At 39.6% G+C, this 14552-nt stretch overlaps 1 protein-coding gene across 1 annotated transcript in view; it reads right to left on the bottom strand.

Moving 5' to 3' along the window:
* Nucleotides 1-1007: 1007 nt before the first annotated feature.
* AP1S3 (adaptor related protein complex 1 subunit sigma 3) overlaps nt 1008-14552 on the bottom strand; it is a 72317-nt gene continuing 58772 nt past the window's right edge. The window contains exons 5-6 of the mRNA XM_055398070.2: nt 9012-9149; nt 1008-3057 (exon numbers count right to left, since the gene is read on the bottom strand). Of these exons, the coding sequence (XP_055254045.2) occupies nt 3022-3057; nt 9012-9149 (174 nt within the window). The 3' untranslated portion in view covers nt 1008-3021. The remainder of the gene's footprint in view (nt 3058-9011; nt 9150-14552) is intronic.

The raw sequence follows: 14552 nt of genomic DNA, 5'->3' as shown, positions 1-14552 counted from the left end.
CAGCAAATCAAAGTGGAAGTTAAAAAGTAATAGTAAATTAACACTTTGAAACAAGTAAGTTATGATGGAAGCACAGTGTAAGTTATGCACTGACAACACAGATGCAAGGAGATTTAGTCAGTTGGATTCAGTCAATATGTGAGTTTATTCACAAAGAACTGATCAAAAGTAAAAGTACATCTGAATTCCATATTAAATAGCTGGCTTGAATTCCATTATCAAGTAGTACTGTCAAAAAGTGAATCTAATTTGGCCCTGGTTATTACAGTTCTTTCTAGTTTTAGCTTTATGTGACAACATAGATTATCACCATTGAATACCACAGAACATTGTTGAAGGTCAGGATTTTTCAAGAGTTAAAATAAGGATTGAAAAAAATTCACTGACCCTCCCTTTGCAAATAATTGGCTTGCTTACTTACATTCCAGAGGATCTAATGAACTTAACGTAAAATTGAAGGGACCATGTGGCAAAGAAATTTAAACTTTTACCAATAAAGTTTATTGATTAATTAAAACAGAAAAGTAAAGCTAAACAGAGTTCATGAGTGATGTTTCATGGATATTATAATACAAATCCTAAAGATAAATTATTGGATGTAGAAGAACAACATGTGTGTATGTTTGAGGGAAAAGCTTTTTATTATTTTAGGAGACTTGATATGGGAAAAAGTTTGAATTAAAAATTCACTTGACTGGTCAAAAGAAATGTCAACTTTACATTTGTTAATAAAAGAAAATGAGTTAGTAGTTTAAAGAAAGATTTACCACACATAAAAAGATCAAATTATCAAAATATAGGTGAATGGTGAAGAAAAAGCCAATGGGTGCAAAAGAATGAATTCTCTTCTCTCATTTGCTGTCACCTGCTTATGAAGTTTCTCCTTGGTGGTGATTACACAGAAAATGAAGAGGTTATAAGGACTTCACTAGAAATTATGAATAGCAATTTCAGACATAACATCTGATTTTAAAATATATATATTCATAAAAACACACTCAAATTCCTCATTAAAAAACTTAAAAAAATTTTATTTGGAAGTTTTATACAAGTTTCATATTTATTACCTTTCCTTTCCCTTAGTAGTTTTATTACATTAAATGATATAAATGAAACATGATTATTTTCACCAAGGTCCATGTGAGACATACCCAGGAGCCCTCGGATTTATCCCAGAGTGCCATATCATTATGTTCATGTTTTGTGCGTGCTGCAGACATGAAGTCTGAGGAGTCCCATCTACAGTCAGACAGTGTCTAATATAGAATTCTCCAGTACATGTGTTACATTTGAGTGAGGTTCAATCAATACCTTCACCCAAAAGTGGTGAACTTCAGAAGACCCAGAAACACTTAGATAATTACATAAAGTTTACCTTAATAAAATAATTCTTAAAGAGCTCTGCCGTATTAAAAAAAAAAAAAAAGCTAAAGCAAAAAATAAAAGATCTAAAGTAAACAAAGTGATAAAAATGACAAACTTCAATCTAATGTCCTACTTGTAAATACATGGTTAAGCTGAAGAAATGTTAGATATTAAAAGTCTCATAATTACTTCATAGACTCATCTGAGTTATTTCTTTTTTTTAATGGTTCTATTTTGGAGTTGCTCAATTTTTACTCATGTTCTTCCACTCTTCTCCAGCCATTTTTCCCTAGTATGTCTGGCAAGATCAATTAAAGAGGACATTTTTCTCTCATGTTGGATTCTCCAACAGCAAGCACACTATTCTCTTAGGAAGAACACTAGAGGGTCCCTAACCACTGCAACATGATGATATTTGGCCTCAAACGGACACTGAAAATGCACAGGTAAGACATCAAAACAGGGCACCAAGACAGAACAGTAGAAGTTAGTTCTCCCTAGAGGGTCTGATCACTTTTATTACCTGGTTATATAGAACTTTCATTTCAGGAAGCATGAATGCGACATAGTCACAATAATAATAGGCAGCAACAAACATTTCCTTTGGGAGATGAGGAAAGAAAAAGGAGAAAGGCACGTACCACTCAGGCAACAAAAATATTCAATGTTCCGAGCAAGCCTAATAAACAGTAAGTCTTCAAATATATTAGATATACATGAAAACATTGGAAACAAAAATATCTCAAGCAACTAAGGGTACTTGTAATATAAAAGATAATTAAAATAGCAGTATTAATAACTATTATTGCTACTGTTATTAATCTTTATTACACTATTTATGATAAGGGAAGTTATAGACACTTTATTTTCAGATGTCTCAAAATCTTAATAAATACATAGCACTTGTAGAAAACACAACCTTATTGGAATGCCCCTCATATTCAATTAAAACCTTGCCTAGATAGCAGCTTCTAAGGCATCAAAAATATTTAAGTTCAGTCATTATCTTCCAATTAAAAATAAAATAAAATTTAAAACAACAATAACAAAAACACCTAAGTCCTATACTATCTTTGGTTGTTTTCCTTAATTCCAGCCCTGAAAAATTAATGACTTCAGGACATCAAAATCAGATACTCTGTATCTGGATTGAAATGACAGCATTAAGTGTATTAAAAATGACTAACATCATGTATGAACTCTGAACTATTAACATGTGAATCACTACACAATTTAAAACGCTAAACATTTAGAAAAAGTATTACTAGTACAAGATATATTTTACACTCAAAATCATGGATTATAGTACAGTTTTCATCCTGTCAGAAGAGGATCAAATGCAACAAAACACACTGCAACAAATTTATTTAAATTCGCTCAAAATATGACATGGAGTTAAAACACTGCAAACATTCAGTCTATTGAACTATGAAGCAGTTTTTTAACATCTAAGCAGTCATATACAGTATAATACAGATATTAATAATGATAAATATGTTATGTCAAACAACTTTAATTTTTGCTAGTGAACAAAAAATCCCTTTTAAGTTATTTTTGGCATGGTGCCAGAGGCTCTGTCATCTAACTAAATTCAAGGCACTGCTTATTTACAGGTTCATAACATGTAGCACTTGTAGTTTTCAAGTAGATGTATGGTTAAAAGGTAGGCTTGTTCATGTATTCTTCCATTGTCTGAAAGAAAACAATAGATTAAAATGATTTCGCCTTAAACCACATCCTTCGGGAGAATTTGAAAATTTTGAAAATTTTTTCATTCTTCTACTCACTTATTATGCCACTGGTGAAAAGAAGCTTTTGTTTGTTTGTTTGGGTAATTTTTTGTTTTTGGCCATGCCTCACAGTTTGTAGGATCTTACTTCCATCACCAGGAACTGAACCCAAGCCCACAGCAGTGAAAGCGCAGAGTTCTACCACTGGACAGTCAAGTAATTTCCAAAAAGAAGTTTGGGGAAGTGTATATGGTCATAAATATTTGCATTCTAACCAAGAAAGGTGGTTCAAAGTTTGAGTGTAATTTATATACACATCCCTATGGCTGGGATTAAATAACTTTCAACAGAGGAAAAGCTAAGTTTTACTGTAAAATCAATGCCTGATAAGAGAAATGTTTAAGCAACAGCTACCAAGCTATCACTGTTGACTTCAGAAAAATGTACCTGCTAAAATGACCATGAGTACCACTTCCAGGAACAGGTATTAGAGAAATCTGAATGGTATTTGTATGACATACGTATCGTTGTTGTTTAGTCACTAGTCATATCTGAGTCTTTGCGAATCCATGGACTGTAGCCAGCCAGGCTCCTCTGTCCATGAGATTTCCCAGGCAAGAATCCTGGAGTGGGTTGCCAATTTTTTCTCCAGGGGATCTTTCTGACGAAGGAATTGAACCCACGGCTCCTGCTGCATCTCCTGCACTGCAGGAAGATTCTTTACTGCTGAGCCATTGGGGAAGCCATATGTATCATTACAGATACAGAGTATTTTATTGCCAAGACATAAGGATAAACAGACCATAATACTTTAAATTTCTTCCATGTATTTTGAAAAGGCTTTCCTCCAAAGTATACAAATTATGTTTCTTCATCCTCCTCATCACTTACCAAGTTTGCTAACATGCCACAAGACCATAATTATTTCCCAGTACTTAAAAAAAAATGTTTAAATGGATTCAGTTACAGGCAGAGTTAAAAATTACACTGATGTTGCAAGCCCCTCCCTTTATTATGCATGATGGATTGGCTTCCTCTTCCACTCTGTCCCTGTTATAAACACATACTTATGCAACACAGTGACCTCTGGGCTGAATCAGTCAGAGAACTCAAGAGGCCAGCCTTAGGAAATACCCCTACTGCTTCTGTGTAAATCACGTAGAATCAGTAATGTTCAACCTGTTCTTAAGCTTGAACTCCAGGGGATGTGGTTCATGTGCACCTGCCAGTGAAGACATCCACCAGCCAGGGCCAAACAGACCAGATCATGGCTAAGCAAGATTGCTCAGAGGATACCAGGGTTAGAAATCAGGTTTCCTGTTTCCACCAGCTCTATTTAGAATTCCAGTCCTCCTCTGCTGAAAACACAACGCGTCATCATCCACACTTTCTTACAAAGCTCTTACACCTCCTGGATGAGCAAGCCCACACCTTAAGACCTCTGCCCTGTATCTCCTCTTATAGCTATTGCCCATATCTTTTCTTTTGTGGGGGAGGGGGCTATGCCTTGAGTGCTGTGGGGGACCTTAGATCCCCAACCAAGGATCGAACTCATGCCCCATGCATTGGGAGCATGTAGTCTTAACCACTGGACCAAAAGGGAAGTCCAAGATATTGTCCATGTCTTTAAACTTAGGCTATCACATTGGCCAGGAGCTCATGACTGTCTCTTGGTACCTAGAGTTTATACCATTTAACTAGGTATACAGGCACTTCCCTGGTGGTCCAGTGGCTAAGAGTCTGTGCTCCCAACGTAGGAGGCCCGGATTCAATCCTTGGTCAAGGAACTAAATCCCACATGCCACAACTAACACCCCCTCACAGGAAAATAAACAAATAAAAATAAATATTAGAAGAGACACAGATGTAAAGAACAGACTTTTGGACTCTGTGGGAGAAGGTGAGGATGGGATGATTTGAGAGATTAGCATTGAAACATGTATATTAACATATGTAAAATAGATAACCAGAGCAAGTTCGATGCATAAAGCAGGGCACTCAAAGCCAGTGCCTTGGGACAACCCAGAGGGATGGGATGGGGAGGGACGTGGGAGGGGGTTTCAGGATGGGGGGACATGTGCACCTGTGGCTGATTTATGTCGATGTATGGCAAAAACCACCACAATATGCAAAGTAATTGTCCCCCAATTAAAATAAATAAATTAGTTAAATAAATATTAAAAATAAATAAAACTTTTGAAATAGAAAAGTATACAGAATTACAAATACAGAGTTGGATATAAAGTTTAATTAGAATGAGAAAAAAGTGAGAGTAGATTATAAATTTTCTAAAAAAATTTTAAAAGTCACAAAATCCAGAATAGCATATGTGTTTCATCAATTAAATGCCTGACACACTTCTATAATAGCTTACATCTTCATTAAATGGCCACAAAGTCATTGCAGCTGAGATACCTTACCTTTGCAAATTTGACCACAGGAGCTTGCAGCCTTGGAAGGGGCCTGGCCCAGAAAAGTCCCTGGAGTTGTCACTTCACCGGCCTCAGAATTCGCTGGTCTCTAGTCCCTGGCACTGATTCACACCGCTGAGGGAATCAATCTGCCAAAGACTGGCTGCCCTTTCAGAGCTCTAGCTTTGCAGCTACTCAAGTTACATGCATGAGCCAATGACATATGCGGTTGGTATTTTCTGGAGCTTGTCCCTTTAAAAGTTGGAACAGACTTTTAGGCCACACAAGCTTAAAGAGCTCTGCCCCGGCCTTTCACAAGGACTAGGGTATCATGGGACTCCAGCTATCTACCTAGGAATGCTACATTTTATTGTATTATGCTTTGGTTTAGCTGCTTAATGTTTGTGCTTTTCAGGGAGACAGTGTTGGGTTATACCTAGTCAGTTCTCATGAATCCCCACCTACACATACATGGTATCTCATTGCTTGACCTAATGAGGTACCATTTGACCCTCCCTTCTTAACTTGCTTTCTAATTCTGTGCTCAGAACATGTTTGTCGCCCCAACTAGTGATCCCAAGAGCACCAACCTCTGTATTTGAGGATCAGTGTATTAAAAAGCAGAGGTATCACTTTGCTGACAAAAGTCCGTATAGTCAAAGCTGTGGTTTTTCCAGTAGTCAAGTACGGAGGTGAGAGATGAACCATAAAGAAGGCTGAGCACCAAAGAATCGAAGCTTTCGAATTGTGGTGCTGGAGAAGACTTTTGAGAGTACCCTGAATAGCAAGGAGATCACACCGGTCAGTCCTAAAGGAAATGAACCCTGAATAGTCATTGAAGGACTGATGCTGAAACTGAAGCTCCAACACTTTGGCCACCCGATGCAAAGAGCCTACTCATTGGGAAAGACCTTGATGCTGGGAAAGACTGAGGGCAAAAGAAGCAAGTGGCAGAGGATGAAATGGTCAGATAGCATCACTGACTCAATTGACATGAATTTGAGCAAACTCTGGCAGAGAGTGGAAGACAGAGGTGCCTGGCATGCTACAGTCCATGAGGTTGCAGAGTCAGATACAGCTTAGTGACTGAACAACAATATCTTCTTCCTTTCAGAGTGTCCTTTTTCTTCTAATCATTTTGTACTAGTGTCCACAGGTACCTTCAAAATAAGGTACCTCTTAAAGTCATCCCAACCAGTTAAACTCCTCCTTCATTCCATATTTTCAACGTCTAGCCCCAGTACACTCAGAATAAGCTTTGAGAATTTAGAGCTTTAAGACTATGCATTTTCTCACTAAAAACATAGAGAGAGTCTTTTTATTCTAAAAAAACTTTTATTGGGTAGGGATCAGGGAAAAGTCCAGGGCCTACTTTGAGATTTTCAGTTGTACTAAAAGTAAAAGGAATATTACAAAGGCCTCCCTTAAACATCAGCAAGTACAAATACATGCTTAGGTCCAAACGACAGGGAAAAAAGAAAGCAATAATTTTTTCTCTTTACCCAATTATATTACTTGTGCCTATTCATGCTCAGCAGCTCTGACCAGATACACAAAGCAAACCATACATATAAAGTCAATTTTTCAACCAGCTCCTCAAATGTTCATGGACTTAGCTGAAGTACCAGATCCCAAGAGAACACTGGTGACTCTGTTTCTATTTGGCAGGTGTTGCTAATTCATTGAGAGTTTTAGAGGACAGTCGTGATACTGCCTGCTCACTATGGGGACAAGCCGGCTAAGTGGGGGGCCCCCTGAGACCTACCTATCAAGACCTTCCCCTCAATAACCAGGGATATGAATGACCAATGAATGTTTCATTGTGAAGGGCCTCTCTTGAAATAGCAGACATTCCCTGCTTCCCAGATTTAACTGGAATAAGAAGCACCAGACAACCTGCAAGCCCTTTAAAACTCTATTTCCTATGGAGGAGAAACAAAATAACCTAGGGGTGTCTTGGCCCTAATTCAAGCCGCTTTAATTACTGAAGTTCCAAAGACCCTGTTAAATGCCTGTTTCTCCTATAAGGTGATTCCACAGTAAGCGCCCTGAGGACAGAATTATAAATAAGTCCCTGGCATATTTTAAGAAAGGTTGTTCTGTGGAATTTCCACACCAGTGATTTCTCAAGTACCTTGTAAAATTCCCTTCCTGTGGCATTTGGGGAAAGCCAAATGAACATCAGAAAGTTTAAATGCATTTTTTAAGGTGATAACACATCTAGAGATAAATGCAGCAGCTTCCGACTAGGCAAACAAAGAGGCTCAGGGGTAACCTGTATCTTTCTCAGTATCCATTCACCTGAGGACTGGTTCCCTGGATGGGCAGGAGCAAGTCATCAGCTCAAAGAGGTGCCAAAACTGTTACTTGGAAGTCATTCCCAATGTTTTTTTACTAACTCAAGCAGGCTCTTATTTCCAAACAGCAGCAAGAATGGCTTTACTGCCAATTTTTAAAAGATACTTAATAATGCTCTGAGATGTTGTGACCTGCTGTCATGAAAATAGAAAGCCAGAAAGACTCAACGATGCTGTGAGAAGAAGAACCTAGAGGTGGCAGAGGAGGCATGGAACCCAGGCCCTCAAAGGTTTGCTGGATCAGGGGTTAGGCAGATCATCTCATTTGGGAGGGCAAAGGCCAGTGGGGTGACGCGCTCTTTCTCACAGTGCCCGTGGGCTAATGTAGGTAAATTCCCTTATTAGGGACGATGCAAACCCGGACTGGATCTACAAGAAAAGCCCCACAGTATTTTATATAAGTATCACAGTCAGGAGCACGGCCAAATGGATGCCTCAGGGCCCGTTTATTCCTTGACCGCAAGCTACAGAATTCCCAATTTATTTATGAAAATAGGAACACACACACAGCCTCTCCAGGAAGGTAGGAAATTTTAATTAAAATGACAAATGCCACTTTCAGTAATAAAGCTCTAGTAACCTTGGCAAATAGAATAACAATGTTATTCTTCTTTCCCAGGGCAACGCGGGTAGTTTAATGCAAGTCTTTTTATACCTCCCATAAAATTATTCTTGAAAAGAATAGCACCAAGTATCTAATATCTTTTTGAGAGGGAGGGATCCTCACTGATAAGGTCAAACATGAAGAGCAAAGACTCTGGAGCCCAAGTGCCTGGGTTCAAATCTCTATTCCATGATTACTAGCTCTGTGACACTGAGCAGTCATTAAACCTCTCTGTGTCTCAGTTTATTCATCTTTAAAATGAGGCTAGAGAATTTCCTGGTGGTACAATGGTTAGCACTCTCACTGCTGAGTGCATAAATTTTGATGCCTGGTCAGGGAACTAAGATCCTACAAGCTGTGCCAGAGCCAAAAAAAAAAAAAAATGGGTAACAATATACCTCTTAGAGTTGCAGTGATAATTAAATAAGTTAATACATGTAACTTACTTAGAAACTATACTCAGCACAAAGTAAACAGTAAGTGTCAGCTAATACATCACCACCACCACCATCTTTTTCCAGGGCATGAGAAAATGTGTACTGACCTCCTGTAACATATCAGAATCCTCAATGGCTTTGACAGCAGATCTCTTGGATGTTTCCTGAATTTCTCCACCGATGATAAATTCATCCAGGATAAAATAAGCTTTTTCAAAATTAAAGATAATATCGAGCTCACAGACCTGGTAAGAGAAAAGCAAATGTGTTGATAAACTTGCAGCGGTATCAGGGGAAACACGTGCCAGGGACTCAAGCTTTGCAGCAGTGACACCCATGTGGCACACCAAAGATAAACACATCAGATGGCATTTTTAAGGCCAGAAAGCAGAACTAGGGGAATCTGAACCCTGAAAAAAAAGTAAAACCACATTCTATTAAAGCATAGCATGTCCATAGATAATACTGTTTAATGTCACAACAGGAAATTTGAGGCTCAGTTGAGGTGGGGGAACTGCCCAGTTCACCCTTCCATCAACACAGATAAAAGCTGAGTCCTCGCTGACTTCAGGCACGAGGACAGCTTCGTTGCTCCTGATCACTGGTCTGTAAATTTGGTCCGAGCTTTAGAACTCTCCGAAGCTCATTCGTCAGAGGCAAATTAGCTCAATTGTGCTCATTTTTCTCAAAACTATGTCTCAGAAAAGTGGTTCTCAAACTTCAGAGTGTGACCCAATCACCCAGAAAGCTCACTGCAACACACACTTCTGGGCACTACCTCTGGAGTTTCCGATTCAGTAGGTTAAAGCCTGAGAAGCTGAACTTCTAATGGGTTCCCAAGTGAGGCTAATGATGCTGGTGTGGGGACCACACATGGAGAACCACTGCCACTGTCGCAGACCAGTGCAGAGTCTGACAGATTTGGTCACATGTAGCAAGTAGCAAGACCCATAATCCAAAGAAGGCTCACTTCCAACGCTTCCACCAGCCAGCCAGTGAGGCCCCATCCCTACCGTTTCCCTTCCCACATAGTCCTCAACTCTCCCTTTCCATACCCTCCAGAATGTCTGCTCACTGAAAGCTTTCAGTCCTCTCTCACCTTCACTACTCAACAGCACTGATACACTTGCCAATCCCCGGAAAATCTCCTCTTGATGGCTGCCTGAGGCTGGCAATACGAATCAATGCCTGCTTTCCTCCTCCATCTCTGAGGAGTCTTCCCAGGCTCCTTGGATGATTTATCTCTCCCTGAACCTTGCATTCATTTAAAAAGTATTTACAAAACGCTTGAGACACATCAATGGACAAAGCAAAAAAATCTCTGCGGCAGGATGCTCACATCCTAGGGACTCGCTTTCCTCTTAAAGACTGATGCTTCTCAAGAGAGCCTCCTTGCGACACGTACATTCTCCTGGACAATCTCATTGACTCTCTGCAGCTGGATCTTGCATGCAGGTGACTTAGCAAACTGAGATGCCTGGGCCTGATCTCTCTCAGCAGCGTTCATCCAGTACCTTCACCCACTAACCAGACATCTCTCCCTCCATATTCCTCCATCCAAGTTTTTGAATCCCAAACTGAAGTCAAGCATATTCCTTTCCCTTTAGTCCCTACTTTGCTTAGTAGCTGCAACCTCTATCTAGCAGCTCAATCTCATTTATTCTACATTTACTCCATTCCCCCTCCCTCTTCCTTTTCTCCCTCCCTTGGTCTCATCCCTCTCAATTTAATCACCAGCTCCTATGGATTCCATCTTGTACAGAAGCCCATAACCCTTCCACTCTTGCCCATTTTCACTGCTGCTGCTCCAACCTGCAACATCTCTTGCTTAGGACGCTGCAGTGACCTTCTCAGTGGTGTCTGTGCCCACAAGAGGCCAACAACCACTAACGTTTTGCTAAAGTGCTCATCTGGCTCCTTTCCTGTGTGAGGTCTTCTGTCCAGGACAGTCTGAATTCCTCAGCATGGCATAAAGGAATCTCTCCAGCCCGGCCTCGGGCTTGCTCGCTGGCTTCCTGTGCTGGCACCCACTCCGTGCTATAGCTACGCATTCTACAAACTCACCCTGTTCTTTCCTGCCCTTGTTCTTTGCACATTCCAGAAATTCCCAGAACATTCTCCAAATGTCCTTTCCTTTATTCTGCTGACAAAATCAAGCTTATTTTCCAAGGACAAATTCAAAAGTTATAAGCAAAATGATTCCCCCAAATCCTCATTTCTCCCTTTGAGATTTTGCATCACTTCCTGTGTGTTCTCTTACATCTTGGGTGACTGAGTATATGCTTACTTATTAATCACTTCCCCTTGTCCTGTGAGCTCAGGCATAGATCTTGCCTTAGTCAATCTTGTGTCTGGAACCTGGCACATAGTAGGATGAAATAAATATCTGCAACATGAATGAATGAATCAGCCACCATACAGGCCTTGCTTTTATGCCACTGGGGACTAAAGGCTTCCCAGATCTACAGTCCTCTAATTTTTATGACTTTACATAAAACGGATGTCAATATTTTAACAAATTGCTCTATATATTTATGCTTTAGGTCAATAAACTTGCAGACTCTCCAACTGAACCTAGAAGCATAAAAACAAATACGTACAAAATCACTATAATATATGACTAGCTCAGAAAAACTAACCTAACTAATCTGCAAATGTTACGGTCTCTTCATTTATTAGAAAATATCAATTCAACAAGTATGGGACTTCCCTGGTCCAGTGGTTAAGACTCCACACTCCCAGTGCAGGGGGCCAGGTTCCATCTTTGGTGGGGGACAATCCCACATGCCACATGGTGTGGCCCAACAAAAGAAAAAGAAAAAAGAAATCAACAACTGTGTGTGTGTAACACACACATCTAAGTTCCCTCTCCCTACAGGGTCTGACTCTGTGTCTCTTTCCCTCTCTCTGTCTTTCCACACATATACACAAACATACATATATGAATATACATATAGTTTAAAGTGAGAATCTGTTCATTTGGGACATGATACTATAAACTAGGATTTCCCCAGACCGTTAGGGTTTCCTCTTGAGAACAACCATCGGTAAAAGGATGGCATTACAAAAGGACATGTTCTCAGCTTATAAATCCATTCTTTTATTTCTAGAACACTTTCACTTCAGGAATTTGAATGACAATGGAACCAAGTTTCTCAGGCAAAAATGTGTAAAGGTCAGAGTATAGGTTAAAAGTAGAGCTCTGGACTGGGGATAATATTTGCAACATATATAATAGAAAGGGAAGTATACTATCCAAGATATAGAAAGTGAAGTGAAAGCTGCTCAGTCATGTCCGACTCTTTGCAACCCCATAGACTATACAGTCCATGGAATTCTCCAGGCCAGAATACTGGAGTGGGTAGCCTTTCCCTTCTCCAGGGGATCTTCCCAACCCCAGGGATCAAACCCAGGTTTCCCGCATTGTAGGCAGATTCTTTACCAGCTGAGCCACAAGGAAAGCCCAAGATATAGAAAGAATTCTTGCAGATGCCTAAGATAAACACCACAGTATAAAAAATCAAATACAGGCTGTCAAGAAGCAATTAATAGACAAGGCAAGAAATGGAAAGGGGCCAATACACATCCAATGACATACATAGCCTCACTAGTTCTCAGAAAAATGCAAACTGAATTAATGACCATCTGACTATTATGAAGAGAGAATACCCATTGCTGTTAAGTGTATGGATAAATAAACTCACACTCACTGTTGGTGGAATTTGTAAACTTTACAAGCCATTTTGAAGGCTCAAATTGTAGTGTCCATCAATTTTAAATGTACAAATCCTTTGACCCAATAATTCTTTGACCCAATAAGAGAATTTATTCCTATGCTATACTCAAACTATGCACAATAATATGTATTAACAAGGATGACAGTAGCATCATTTGTAATAACAATTAGAAACAATTCAAAGTACAGCCATAATGGAATTGCTTAAATAAAGTATGGTCTGACCCCTACTTGGTATTGTATTATATACCATGGAAATTCTATGTTTAAATTGGAAAGAGTAAAGTAGATTTCCATGGATAGGCATGGAAATAGTTTCTAAGACAGGCTAGTAAGAGGAACAACAGAAAGTTGCAGAATAATATGAATAGTGCAATCCCATTTTTTTTACTTAAAAACTGTATAGATCTAGAAGGATACATAAAAAATTGCAATTTTAAAAAATATAGATAAACAGGAGGAAAGCACTATAGATTAGACATTCATGCACATCAAAAAAGGTATAAGAAGTAAGCCGTTACCAGAGGTCAGAAGAGGCGGAGGTCAGGAGTTACAGTAGCAAGAGCTGGGGAACCCCAGAGTTCAAAGCAGGTGTAGACCAGGAGTCGAGGACAGACAGGAACCTCATTAGGAGAAACCAGCAACCAGAATCCTGTGAAGTGAACTTGACAGATACTAATGCAAGTCCTCTGGGAACGTCTCATACCCCACTGTCCACTCTCCGAGCAGCAGCTATCCCCAAGCTATTGACCTCGCTAGCAGCCACAAGGCAATTAATTTAGTGCACCAAGTTTCAAGGGATGGGATAAGGTGGGTGGCAGGTAAAGTCAGATACTCACAACACCCACATACACACACACGTGCACACTTTGATTATACAGTTACTAGTTCCAGATCATAAGGGAACTTGTGATGTGCTGCACAAGTTCTATTGGCCTTAGAAAGAATGTTACAAATGAGCAAGACTCGCATACAGCAATTCCAAACTACTATTCTCAATTCTTTGAATCTAACCCCAAAGCGTTATTGCACCTGACAGTAAGACGGGAACTTAAGATCTAATGCAGATTTTTTCAGCTACTATCTAACTACTCAAACATTACTTCTAATTCTACCTTCAGGGTGCTGCCCCATATATTAGAAATACGCCCCTGATGCTCAGATGAGTGCCCTCCATTTTATGCAAAAGCACATGGCTTCCATGTTAATAAACACAGGAGCCCCTCTCCTTATCTTTTCTCATTTTTTTCATGTCTCTGTATTCTGAAGGAAAGCTTATAAAAGGAAGAAGCAGTGGTCATTTAATGCTATCTTTGATCCCCTAGCCTTGTGCTTGACTATGATTTTCCTGTAATTTGGCTTGAGGGACTTCTATTATAGCAGAACACATGATGTAGGGAGAGTATCTCTGGCATTTCAATAATTAAATCCTTTTGGATAGAATCTAAGAAGGACCTTCCCTTACTGAATTCTGTTCTAAAGAAAATACAAAAAGTTCAAGCTACATACAGCAAGTACATAAATGTATACGTAAAACAATAATGCAAAGTATAGAGTACATAGCAACTGCCAGTTTACAAAGTATTGTTAATTACACTACATCTCTGATCCTCACAATAGCCCCCATGAGCTTTAGCAAAGTAAATATTTCTATTAGACTTTGTGTGTGTCATTTACTTATCTGTGAATCAATGATGAGCCAAATCATGGGTCTGTTGAGAGAGCTGGCTGACACCAGGGTCCAGGAGGACGCAGAGCATCCCTCTGCTGACAACAGGAAAACTCCCTAAATCAAGATCAAACCTCTCTGGGACAGCAACATCCACACCATCAGTAAAATCTCATGTGGCAGTCCGTAATGGGAAATTGGCAGGTGTCTAAATCCTCAATCTGACCCTTATCTCCTGACCCT

This window comes from Moschus berezovskii, chromosome 2, assembly GCF_049115385.1.
Source record: "Moschus berezovskii isolate FMDL1 chromosome 2, NW_MosBer_1.0, whole genome shotgun sequence".
In the NCBI taxonomy this organism is placed as follows: domain Eukaryota; kingdom Metazoa; phylum Chordata; class Mammalia; order Artiodactyla; family Moschidae; genus Moschus; species Moschus berezovskii.
Note: the sequence above shows the minus strand (reverse complement) of the source record. Positions and strands in the feature narration are given on the sequence as shown.